Source organism: Symsagittifera roscoffensis, chromosome 1 (genome assembly GCF_963678635.1).
Source record: "Symsagittifera roscoffensis chromosome 1, txSymRosc1.1, whole genome shotgun sequence".
NCBI lineage: Eukaryota > Metazoa > Xenacoelomorpha > Acoela > Convolutidae > Symsagittifera > Symsagittifera roscoffensis.
Genome location: NC_087062.1, coordinates 87,824,800 through 87,838,155, shown reverse-complemented (window position 1 = coordinate 87,838,155; position 13,356 = coordinate 87,824,800). Strand labels below are relative to the sequence as shown.

The 13,356-nt window shown below is 34.2% G+C and overlaps 1 protein-coding gene across 1 annotated transcript in view; it reads right to left on the bottom strand.

The window, feature by feature from the left end:
- Positions 1–825: 825 nt before the first annotated feature.
- LOC134851630 (gamma-aminobutyric acid receptor-associated protein-like 2) overlaps positions 826–13,356 on the bottom strand; it is a 225,704-nt gene continuing 213,173 nt past the window's right edge. Inside the window, exons 2-5 of the mRNA XM_063867802.1 lie at positions 12,080–12,162; positions 11,777–11,832; positions 8,428–8,600; positions 826–1,782 (exon numbers count right to left, since the gene is read on the bottom strand). Of these exons, the coding sequence (XP_063723872.1) occupies positions 1,695–1,782; positions 8,428–8,600; positions 11,777–11,832; positions 12,080–12,113 (351 nt within the window). The 5' untranslated portion in view covers positions 12,114–12,162 and the 3' untranslated portion in view covers positions 826–1,694. The remainder of the gene's footprint in view (positions 1,783–8,427; positions 8,601–11,776; positions 11,833–12,079; positions 12,163–13,356) is intronic.

The window sequence follows — 13,356 nt, the reverse complement described above, 5'->3', positions numbered from 1 at the left end:
TCTCGATTCATTCACTAAGATCCTCATGCAATATATCACATCACCCGTAAAAGGGGTGGGCTAAGTATTAAGTAGATCCTTCTAAACGGCTTATTTAGGATGTAAGATAAACATAGCCAACATATTTTGAAGAGTCAATGAACGCAAGTAAACAGAAATAATACTGACTTGCTTTTTTTGTGAAATGGTTACTTTCGAATTTCCGAAAAAAAATAGATGGTCTTATAGCTTTTTGAATTTTTAGATCATTTATGATTGACACGTTTTGGCTAACATGAAGCCCATTTGAAAGCTGAGGATCAACGGGTCAAAATTTTACTTCGCAAACAAAAAAATGAACTGAACTTAAAAAATTCAGAAGGCAAACCGCGACAAACTACATTTGAGCCTGAACAAATTTTATGAGTTTGCCTGAAAACTTTTTAAAAAATCATCGCGACCTACAAGGTGTGTAGTGTAGGTGTCTGAACTACGTTCATCGACTCTTAAAAATATGCACTTCAACAAAGACATTTGAATCCTCTTTGAATCCAATTAACCGAGCCGCCAAGGACTCTTTTAGAGATAAAAAACCAAGTAGAAAACTTTGCGAAAAATACCGCCATATTATTTCTGGCAAAATTTTATTTTTTTTACATGATTTTGTCCAAGGTCGGCCCAAATTGAGATAAACGCGTTAAAAATAAGAAGCAAGCATCTAATTGTCAAGACACTATTGGAGCCGTTTTATATGTACGAGGAGACTCTCGTACGGTGTTTCAATTTGTTTCCCAATTACAGAGAACGATACGGACAATTTTCTCTCAACCTTAAAAGTAGAAAAAGTTTTTCCACTAGTTTTGTTTTTAGTCAGATGTAATCATTTCCAAATTTCGCGCATGAAAATTACAGCACACAAACATGATTTTGCAAAATGAGTTATTAAGAAGGTTGACATTCATTTGGTTCATTTTATTTGTTAGTATTTGTTGACCCATTCTGTTCTTGTGTTGATTTAATTTGTCAACGAAATAATGCCACAGGAAAGAAAAAGCATTTGAGGTCAACCAACACTCATTACATCAACATTAAAGCTGGTTACATTTATCATTGTTACTCATCAAAAACTTCGGAACTTGTTTATTTGCCCACTTAAAACCAGATGAAACTTAAAATCACTTCTGCATATATTTGTTAACTAATAGAAAAGTTCGAACCTTCAACCTCGTCAAACTAAAACACACGGCAACATGCGAATCATGAAAACACCGATTGAAAGAAAATTCAAGCTGTTACGATAGGGATAGAAATGATCCATCTTAATCTTGCGCACCAGGCCGACAAAGTACTTTCCAAAGATGGGGAACATAAATACTCTGAACAAACACCACAAATATGTTCGCAAAACTTGTGAAATGAAGTGTCGCAATAACCCTCATGTTGTAGGTATATTACAGAAGTGGTGTACATTTCTAGAAGCTTTCGTACTAATAAGTTGGAAAATGGAGTGGGTCGTTCGGCCTGGTACTACGAATGCAGTTATAATGAAGGTTTAAAAATTCATCTAAAATCTAACAGTTATCTATATGTGTAACTACTACTGATAGTTACGTAAATACTATTCGGAATCATATAAGATCAGTTCGAGAGCAAATCGACTAAAATCCCCCGTTGCCTCCTGTCAACAAGGAGCATCAACTGTAGTTGAAATCCCTCTATCCAAACACATTCTCTCCGCTGTACGCCATGTATAGGAAGCCATCGGAGTCCTTGTAATCGTCGTACAGCGTTCCCATATTTGAACTGAATCGAGACAAAAAAGGTTAAAACCCAGTCTGAACCCAACTTAACAAACATAGAAAACAAGTTAAACAGCAGTATCGCACTTTATTTCATAACTCGTCGAATCCAAAAAAAAACACGACGGAATATTAAAAATTATTTCAACTTTTCAAAAATTTTCATGTACAGCTTTTTTCAAACAATTTAAAAATTTCTGATAGAACCAAATTGAGGAAATCTACAACAGAGCCGACCGAACAGACAGTAGGAAAATATATGAACTATAAAAAACCTTAACGCTTTGTTTGTATTTAAAACGTATTTGTTTGTGAAAACGTATTTGTTCTTTTTTAGGAAAAGAATTATAACGCTTTCCTACCTTAACGCTTTCCAAATTTCAAAAATCTTTCAAGATTGACACTCTTTTTATAACACTGACCCAATTTGAGAAAAAATCAAAACTGTGAATATTGAAATCCACTTCTAACACTAAAACGAGTCAATCGCGTTCTGCTTTTGCTATTAGAGAGAGACTACCGAAGAAATCAGAAGTCAAGCCGCGGAAAATCAAATCGAGCTAAGCTATTTTTATTTATTTTTTCCTAAAAAAAGAACAAATACGTTTTCACAAACAAATACGTTTTAAATACAAAAAAAGCCAACAGACAGTTGAAAGAGTCAATAACAGAAAAAATAGATGCCGTTAAAGCGCTTCGAACTTACGAACAAGTTATAGCACTTTTTTTGTTGGAATTAACCCAGTTTGAGAAAACTGGATCAACTAGTAAATTTTTATTTTGCTGGAAAATCTGAAAATTGAATTCCAATTTCGAACTAGAAGTCGATCACGTTTTTTGCGAACATAACACTTTTGCTGTTTGATAGTAGTCTGCCTTGATAACTTATCAAATGGCATCATTCCCAAATGGCATAAAAACCAATTAATTCCCAAATAGTAAAAATAATTTCCATAAATGAGTGAAAACTTTGAGGCGTGAAAAAGTTTTCACGCCTTAATTTGTTCACTTGTCAACAACTATTTACTAATCACTCATCAACATTCAATTCAAGCAGAGCTATCGGATTCTTAAAAAATGAGCCAAAGTGAAGTTTTTAAAACGGGACGGGGTTGCAATTTGTATTATGACGGATATTTTTATTAAAAAAAACCAAAGCTACAACCCGAAGTTTTTTTTGCTTTGTACTGAAAGTGAATGCGGCTCCAGAGTTACTTCAAATATTGAAATGGATACCTTAAAAACTCATACAACTTCGCATGCTCATATACCCGATTTTAAACCGCTATAAAACTGAAATTTTTTCGGAAATTTCCCAAAACCCACTCGAGTCAGTTGCCCAAAATCACAAAAAAAATGTTGCCAGAACCAGTGATACAAGTCTCTTCTCATTCAGAAATGTAGAATCGAGACTATCGCCAATGATGCCAAAAACCCCTAGAAGTATCGAATCGTTAAGAATTCGAGCTGAATGGACAGAAACGCAGGACGAATAACACGAAAAGAATATATCGACGAATGCTACAAATTTTACCAAGAAAAACTCAAAGAATGGAACTGCAACCTGAAATCAAAGAAATTATCTGCGGCTTTGAGCTGGGATTCAAGGTGAGATACAACATTTTTGTAACTTCTAACCTAGAAATCATAATCAATTTTTGAGACCACTATGGGACTTCCAACAAAGACATTTCTGAGGGATATCCGTCAAGTTAGTGACGAGGTGAAGAGTGCCTGGCCATAGATTTTACCGGCACTCTTCGCCTCGGCACCAACTTCACCGACATCTCCCAGAAACGTCTCAGACATGATCACTATGATGGTCTCAAAAACTACCTACGACTACTCAGAGCAGTTTCAATAACATTGTGTTGTAGCAATAAATTTTCTAACAATCAGAGTTCGAGGATGCTATTTTCAATTCTCCGAAGCAACTTTGTCAAAAATTAAGGATTTGGGAATTTTTTACACCTTACAAAAATGATAGAAGACTAAACCAATTTATTCGAAAGTTCATTGGCATAGAGTTTCTACCAGTGTTTTATATTGGCCAAAAATTTCATGAGTTACTTCAAGAAACATCGCCAAGATTACTGGTTTCACGGTTTACAAATCTCAGTCTTTTTAAACTATTTCGAGTCAACTTGATTAAATCAATTTCCACCAATAAAGGCATGTGAAGGGTAATACAATCGGCTGAATACAAGAGTAGGTCGTCGAACTCGCCCAAACTTTTGGGTGTTTGTTAAAACGTTACAAAACGAAGAAAACTTAGCAAGAAGATCTTACAGGCTATTCCAATGGGGCTATCAAGATGATGTTCCTCAACGAAAAAAATGGAGACACCTAAACGCAATGATTTTCAACATGAAACAAAGATTCGAAGCCTAATTGCTTGATTATGACGAATATTGGGAAAGTAATTGAGAAATCTGCCAAAACTTGTAAAAATTGAAAATCACTTGATTTTTCTTTCTGTTGAATATTCCAGTTATATTATTTTCAAGTTAATTTAAATCTTACTGCCACTTTTCGAAGTTTAGACTATTGATGCCATTTGTGAAAATAACAATTTTTATGCCATTTGAATTTTCTTTTGAAATTTATGCCATTTGGGAATTTTTTGGAAACTTATGCCATTTCGGAATTTTAAAAATTATTTGCCATTTGCCCAGAACTATAATCAGTTCGAGGATGCTATTTTCAATTGTCCGAAGCAACTTTGTCAAAAATTAAGGATTTGGGATTATTTACACCTTACAAAAATGATAGAAGACTAAACCAATTTATTCGAAAGTTCATTGGCATAGAGTTTCTACCAGTGTTTTTATATTGGCCAAAAATTTCATGAGTTACTTCAAGAAAAAACGACAAGATTACTGGTTTCACGGTTTACAAATCCCAGTGTCTTTTTAAACTATTTCGAGTCAACTTGGTGAAAACAATTTCCACCAAATATCTACGTTTATGCAAGGCAGAGCACTCTGAGAACAAAAAATGCATGTGAAGGCTAATACAATCGGCTGAAAACACGAGTAGGTCGTCGAACTCGTCCAAATTTTTGGGTGTTTGTTAAAACGTTACAAAACGAAGAAAACTTGGCAAGAAGATCTTACAGGCTATTCCAATGGGGCTATCAAGATGATGTTCAATGAAAAAAAAATGGAGACACCTAAACGCAACGATTTGCAACGTGAAACAAAGATTCGAAGCCTAATTGCTTGATATTGACGAATATTGGGAAAGTAATTGAGAAATCTGCCAAAACTTGTAAAAATTGAAAACCACTTGATTTTTCTTTCTGTTGAATGTTCCAGTTATATTATTTTCAAGTTAATTTAAATCTTACTGCCACTTTTCGAAGTTTAGACTATTGATGCCATTTGTGAAAATAACAAAGTTTATGCCATTTGAATTTTCTTTTGAAATTTATGCCATTTGGGAATTTTTTGGAAACTTATGCCATTTCGGAATTTTAAAAAATATTTGCCATTTGCCCAGAACTATAATCAGTTCGAGGATGCTATTTTCAATTCTCCGAAGCAACTTTGTCAAAAATTAAGGATTTGCGATTATTTACACCTTAAAAAAATGATAGAAGACTAAACCAATTTATTCGAAAGTTCATTGGCATAGAGTTTTTACCAGTGTTTTATATTGGCCAAAAATTTCATGAGTTACTTCAAGAAACATCGACAAGATTACTGGTTTCACGGTTTAAAAATCTCAGTGTCTTTTAAAACTATTTCGAGTCAACTTGGTTAAATCAATTTTGACCAAATATCTACGTTTATGCAAGGCAGAGCACTCTGAGAACAATAAATGCATGTGAAGGCTAATACAATTGGCTGAATACACGAGTAGGTAGTCGAACTCGCCCAAATTTTTGGGTGTTTGTTAAAACGCTACAAAACGAAGAAAACTTGGCAAGAAGATCTTACAGGCTATTCCAATGGGGCTATCAAGATGATGTTCAACGAAAAAAATGGATACACCTAAAAGCAATGATTTGCAACGTGAAACAAAGATTCGAAGCCTAATTGCTTGATATTGACGAATATTGGGAAAGTAATTGAGAAATCTGCCAAAACTTGTAAAAATTGAAAACCACTTGACTTTTCTTTCTGTTGAATATTCCAGTTATATTATTTTCAAGTTAATTTTAATCTTACTGCCACTTTTCGAAGTTTAGACTATTGATGCCATTTGTGAAATTAACAAATTTTATGCCATTTGAATTTTCTTTTGAAATTTATGCCATTTGGGAATTTTTTGGAAACTATGCCATTTCGGAGTTTTAAAAATTATTTGCCATTTGAGATATAATCGTCTGCCTTCTTTTCAGCAAAGGAAATGAAGTTAACTTAAAAATCAAATCGCGAAAAAGTAAATTTGAGTCTGAACAAACTCTAAGATTTTTCCTGAAAAAAAAAACAAAAAAAACATCATCGCGACCTATATAAGAGTCTGAACTTCGTATCAAAAAACAGTCCGTATAATAGGTTATACAGATCGAAAAACCGAAATTTATAATCAATACTATATTTAAACCCCTGTAACACGTATTTCGCTGTATGTAAGCTATCTTTACCATGTTTAAGCGTCGTAGGAATCTTTGCATGTTTAAGACAAATCGCTTTTGACAATTCGATTTTTCAGTTGATGTTAAATGCGCAAATTCAATGTTAAACTTAATTTACTTTTTGAAATCATTCCCATTCTCGTCCATAACGTATTGTCTCCTCCTTGTAGATTCTCCAAGCTATCGACTATTTGCACTTTTTGTGTAAAGCAAACAATTTCTATGCTCAAAAAGTCGGTCATTGTAATCACAGTTATATGCAGGGGCGGATTTAGGGGGGGGGGGGCGGACGCCCCCCTTCCTCAGGGATTCGACCCCCTGCCGACCCAAAGGGTCCCCCCTTTGATACTTTTTCAGAAATCCCTTTTTAGCCGACCGACCCTAAATTTTTTCTAAAGGCGCCTTTGGCGCCAATATATACTAACTTTGAGGGGGAGCGCGCGCCATAAAAACGCTATTTTTTTTGTCAAAATTTTTCAAAAAGTGCCCAAAAACGGCTTTTTTTGACTGTTTTTTCAAAAATTTGCCTGCGGTGCAGAAAACTTTGTAACAAAATAGGGGCAAAACAGTGCTTTGGGAGAGCTCGAAAAATCAATTTGGTCGACCTAAAAAAAAAAGGTCGTCAAAATTTAGGAAAATTTTTTGAAAATCCGCCCCCCCCCTCGAGAAAATCCTAGATCCGCCCCTGGTTATATGTATGAATTTTTTTTTGCAGAGAATGAATGTAACGGTAAGAAAATGTTTGAGGGAGCGATGTTACCATAAACAATTGCTATGCTGAAAAAATCGGCCATTGTAATCAAAGTTCTAGATATTAAACTGTTTGAAGAAAATGAAACGGTAAAAATGGTTGAGTGGGTAAATTTAAAGAAATTTTGGCATTTTTAAGCTATATCGTTTCTCTAATGGTAGAGTTCTCATTATCCTTTTCTTATAATCCATTTTATGGCTAAAGACGCATTGGTTTCAGAACATACTGTTAGTTTCAAATAAATGACACCCGGTATTTTCTTAGATTTGGAGAAAAAAATCACAAAAAAATTCACAAGAGAAGTTTCATCGTTTGCTACATTATCGATTTTCTTAGTATTTGATTTTTATTATTGATGAACTAGCTATGATTTTGGGCTATAATATTCTTTGTATTTAGAGAATTTCATTTTAAGGGCTTTCGGTGGAAATTAGCAATACTGGAAATATTCCCAGCATTTTAAATTCGACTTTTTTTAGCATCGGGCACTCATATTTTCTAGCCGCCTTCAGTCTAACGTCAGACTATCACTTTTATTTTTACTTAACTTGAAAAAAATAGTACTATCACGCTACGCTTCCCTTGAGAAAAAAAGGAAATGAAGAGAACGTAAAATAAATCATACGTCAAACCGCGAAAAATCAAATTAGATTGTAAACAAATTTCAAGACTGTGACCTGAAAAAATCATAACCAAGAGACAGATGGAAAAGACAATTTTTTTTTGATTTTTTGACAAAATTTACTGATTTTTTTAATTAAACCTCAACTTCCGAATTTCGAAGTGAAAAATATATATCCTTGAAGCTTTTTGAATTTCAAAAAAAGTTAATGATAGTCTTTTTTTTTCGATAAAATCAACTCAATTTGAGAAAACTGGATCAATAAGTAAAGTTTTATTCCGCTGGGAAATCGGAAAAATAAAATTGAAAATTTTAAGTTTGTAACCTTTAGACGCTGGCTGCTCGATAGTTTAGTTTGCCTGCTTTCCTTTCAAAAATTTCACGAAAAAAATTCATCGCGACCTAAATTAGTCTTCACTACTCTTATCGACTCAGAAAACCAAGCAAATCTCAAAAAAAAATAATCATGAGAAAAATGTTCTCAAAAAAGACAAACCACACGATCTAAATTTAAAAATTTCGCTCATTGAAACTTAATCAGAAAATATTTCAATTTCAAATATGCCAAAACGGTAAATGATTTCAAACAGGCAAACAAGAGTAACTAGTTCTCCTATCAACTATAGACAACATGATCCTTCTTTCTCAGCAGCAGGATTTCAGTTAATTTGAACATAAGAGAAAAACGAATAACCTGGTGGATGGGATCATCTTTCCGACGAAGAGGAACAGGGCTCTTTCTGGGGGCAGGTGGATTCTCTTGCGCAGGATCCACAAGAACTGTGCAACTGTGATGTCACTGGGTACCAAATACTTCCTCTTGTCGATTTCGTCGATCTCCGAGCGGGGCACTTTCTCCACAATCACCTACATCACCAACTAAGTCAATGACTGCATAGTGCATACCATACAATTTTAAATGAAGCAAACCTATCTTTTATCTTCAAAAACGAACCTAAAACTATACAATTTTAAAAATCTGTTTGAATTTTGCGAAACAAATGACAATTTTTTTTAAAACGTGCGAATTCTAATTATCAAATGAAAGAAAACCACTTCAGGCCACTTCGACAATAACACAGTCACAAATCACAATCGACAAAACTCGACTACAAAGTCTTCTTTCCTTTCAATTTAAAGCTCTATGATTAAATGTCTCGGAACGCAATCTCGGACCTTTAAATTAGTAATCTAACAAACACTCATTCACTCCACAATTCCTTCAAAAGATCCTCCTTTCAGGCACCAAGAAAGCAGCTACAGATTCTAAAAAAAATTGCCAATGCCATGCAGCAAAAATTCCACCAAATATAAACTGAAGGCAACCGCACTAATTTTGCATCTAAATTATAATTTGCATTAGAAATGATGAAGCCGAATTGAATACATATTGAGCCGACAATTAGGACGAAAACCACAAATCCAAAAAAATTAAGTTGAATTGAATGTTCAAGAAATTGAGCATGTCAGCCATGAAAGTTACTGCAGGTACAGATTTGTACACATAGACGAGGCGGAGCTACGATGCAAAGCAAGCCCATCACTGCAAGATAGCAAACAGCAATAAGACAGAAATGTCAAAAAAATCGAAAAAAAAATAATTTCAAAATACAGACACCGAAAAACACAACCAACATCCATAAGTAAGCTTTCAGAAGTAAACGAGCGGCAACAAAAAGTGGCAAGACTCCGAAAACAAAAAAAAATACCATCAGCAACTGGCGTCATGCAAAAACTTCGTATATTTAGCTTTAAAACTTTTAAATCTTGCTAAAAAACACTCAATCAATTTTTGCCCTTGAAGTTATACAATATAAATTATCTAAGCCGAAAATCTTTGAGCCGCATAAAACTTTTTAGCAAAAAAAAACAAGAAGGAAAAGATGCAACATCAGAGCCATTAGTTTTACAAATTACAGGAATAAATCAAAAACAGTCGCATCTAAAATTAAAATCGCTGAGAGCACGATAAAAATCCCCAATGTGGCAACTAAGTAGACAAACTAAAGACCCAGAAAAAAAATCAATTTCATACATACTAGCGCATAACGCACCTCCGGTGCTTCGAATTTTTGACAACTCATAAAAACTGATATATTAAAGATCTGCATAATTTGATTGACTCTGACAGCACCTAATTACAGGGCTGACAATTTCAAATTTTGGGAAATTTTGTAATTCAACGTTTTCTGAATTTTTTAAACAATGACCCATCTCGGAAATTAAAAGCTTTCCAAACGTCAAAATTGTACAAAAACTTTGCAACTCCTGAGAGGTCCTTCACAGTACACAACAACAAGGTTGGGAGTTCCATTTTTTTTCAATTCTAAAACCTAATTTTTCTGAAAATTAAAAAAAAACAGTAAAAACGCCATATCTCGAAACCTAAGAGTATTTGAGCAGTCAGATTTGGAGGCAACACTTGCAACTCATAAGAACACTGACAGCCTCCAACAACAGGTTAAGAAATAAAACTTTTGAAAAAAAAAGTAAATTCACGTTTTCTGAAAAAATCACGAAAGGCATCATTTCTCGAAAATTACAAGAATTTCAGCAGTCTAATTTAGATGCACAACTCGTGTAATTTAGAGGCAAAACAAGTACCATGACAGAGCCTCACTATATAGATGGTAACTTCTAACTTTTGAAGTTTTTTTATATCTAAGTTCTTTGAACAATTTTAAGAAAGACATAACAAACATCACATCTCAGAAACTAGGAGCATTTGAGCAGTCGCATTTGGACTCGAGACTTGCATTTCCTGAGAGTATCCTAACACTAACCAATTAAGTTGGGATTCTCAAATTTGGTGAATTATTTTTTAATTTTAAATTTCTGAAAAATAACAAACATCAACGTATCTCGTAAACTAAAAGAATTTGGGCATTCATAATTGGAGGCCAAATTCGTAACCCCTGGATGAACCCTGGCAGCATCCCACTATTGGTTTGCTGTTTTTATTTTTGGTGCACTTAACACGGGAAAAGCAAACGGGAAAAGCAAAAAAAAAGCTTTTTCAAGCATTGCAATATACGATATTGCTTAATCGTGAAAAAATTATTTCGTTAAACATGCAAAAAATATTACGTTGAAAAAATTTAAACATGGCAAGATAGTGAAGCCCGCATTTAAAGAGATAATAGATTGAAACAAAAAATAAGTTTCTGCCGTGACTTGAACACGACACCTTAGGGTATAAATTTCTTAAAAAGTAAGAAAAATTGTTTACGGGAAAAAAGTTTAGTTCCCGATCACAAGACACTTGCTCTCGCAAGAGTAAAGAAAATTCTTCGCGGGGATAAAGGCAGTTACCGATTACAAGTCCAATTGCGCTGAGTCGGATTTGTTTAATTTCAAAGAAAATAGATCTACCAAAACTTCTTATATTTTGGTCTTGCTTTAGACACCCACTAGATTTGAAATTTTGAAAAACTAAGTCCCCCTTAATTAAACAAACAGATGCATAAAAAACTTTTTTCATTTATAAAACTACGCTATCTTAGACACATAACACGATATAATATCCGCCAAAAAAAGCAAAATCAAAACGAAAACTCTGAACTTATAGTGAAATCAGATATGTCAAACTTACAACCAACAGAAAACTAATTTCGAAAAGAACAGACATCCAAAATGCAGACAGCTCAAAATAACGAGAGTACAGATTTGGAGATGACCACCAATTTCAGCATTCAGTGAACAAAGTCATTTACGGATAAATAATGTCTCAGTGCCCTGTTGCAACACCTAATCTAAATGGTTAACACAGAGGCAAAAGGGATCTTCGCACCACTTGCGATACCACGCAAGATAGCATTGCAAGCCAGCAGACAAAAAATGAAACGAAAGCCACGAAGTAACATAACAACCTTTGTTCGCATTTGTTTGTTAGTTCCCTAAAATACAGATTTGGACATCAGTTAGAGTCATCATGTCAACAAAGGTTGTTATGGGGAAAAAAACTAGCACCCGGTTGCAAAACTTTGCTTATCGCAAGGGTAAAGACCGCAGAAGAAAATATATAAGCAGAGTAGAAAACTTACAGGAATTCTTTCAGGGTATTTCGCTCGGATTTTTGCAGACTCGCTTTTCCTTTGCTCTGAAACGAAACTTCTCTGATTCAAACTTCTTTGTGATGATTTAATTACGTACCCCGCTATAATACTGAAATAATTGTTACTGTACATGAAAGCGATGTTTTTCAGATTAACCGTTTTGATTTTTAGCAGGGCAGTATCATGCATATAAATCAACATCGTTACTTTGGGCTTCGAGTTGCAAAGAGCCCTAACTCATATCGCAGTTATCATAAGTTAACTCAAGTTTAGAATAAAAAATTGGCTCACCCTCTGTGTACTCAACCTTGAACCTCCACTTCATGGCAAGGCGCTGTAGATATCTCACAATTTGCAAGGCTCAATATGATCTAAAATAGGCTTAGAATCAGATGAAAAAATAGCACCTATAAAGCTGCATTGCATGAAGTACAGTAATTTTTAAGTAGAATAGTAGAAGATTGGTTACTGTTAAATACATTTGGGATTGAAATATACTAATTAAAAGTACGGCTTTTAAAACATTGAGACGAAACAGAGCTTCGCACTCCTAGTGATACAACACAAACATAGCATGCTAATCAGACGATAGAAAATGAGACGCCTTAAGACGAAACAAAACTTTTCAAAAGCCGAATAAGTCGAGATTTGAACTGAAGTGCTTTGTACATCTCTGAAACCAAATCAAGCTGAATAAATTGAAACGAAAAGGCATCAATTGATCACGTGAACATTCATAAGTCAAATAACTAACTTATTCCACGTTATGGGCATTGTAGAGCTTGTAATGAATATGATGCTTCAGTTCGAAAGTTGAATGAACAAAATCGAAAAGGATAAATTCATCCCTTGTCGAACTATCGCGAGTTTTACTGAAAAATTGCACATTGGTGAAATATAAAAACATGAAAAAGGGCGACTAACATATTGGATGAAACGATTCGAAAGATTTTCAAAACAAAAAACATTATCAAAACAATCAAAAATATCCCAAAATCATTTAAAATTTTTTTGGACAACAAGGAATTCCAGAGCTTCCAAAAAAAACAAAGGTTTTTCTCACCGTTAATGAAGTGAACGACATACTTTATTCAATCAGGGCTAACGCATATGTAGCTTAAACTCAGAGAATTGGGAAACTCAGAACCGATCGAGAAAAACCAAGACGACTACTTGTTATTGTAGTAGCTACCGAATATGATGATAGACCTAACCATGCAAAAACACGACTTCAGAGCAAACTTGAGGCAGTCTACATTATAGCCGAAACATGTCATTTTTTTTTACTTTTTTTTAGATAATCAGAAGGTCAAAAGCACCATAGTAACCGAGGTTACAGTCAGGAGTCCCTTCATCACGTATTCCAGTCAAAATCCCTGGAATTTTCTAGATATGGAATTGATAATGATATACGAAGATGACAAGTGTTTAAGTCCTTTTCAATTAAAGTCGATACGGGTTACGTTTCTTCAAATAGAACACGCAACTCGACACGAAAAAAATATAATATACAAGTGTTCCAAATGAAAAATTTCGTCGAAAGTTATTTAGTCATTTATTGTTCCGAG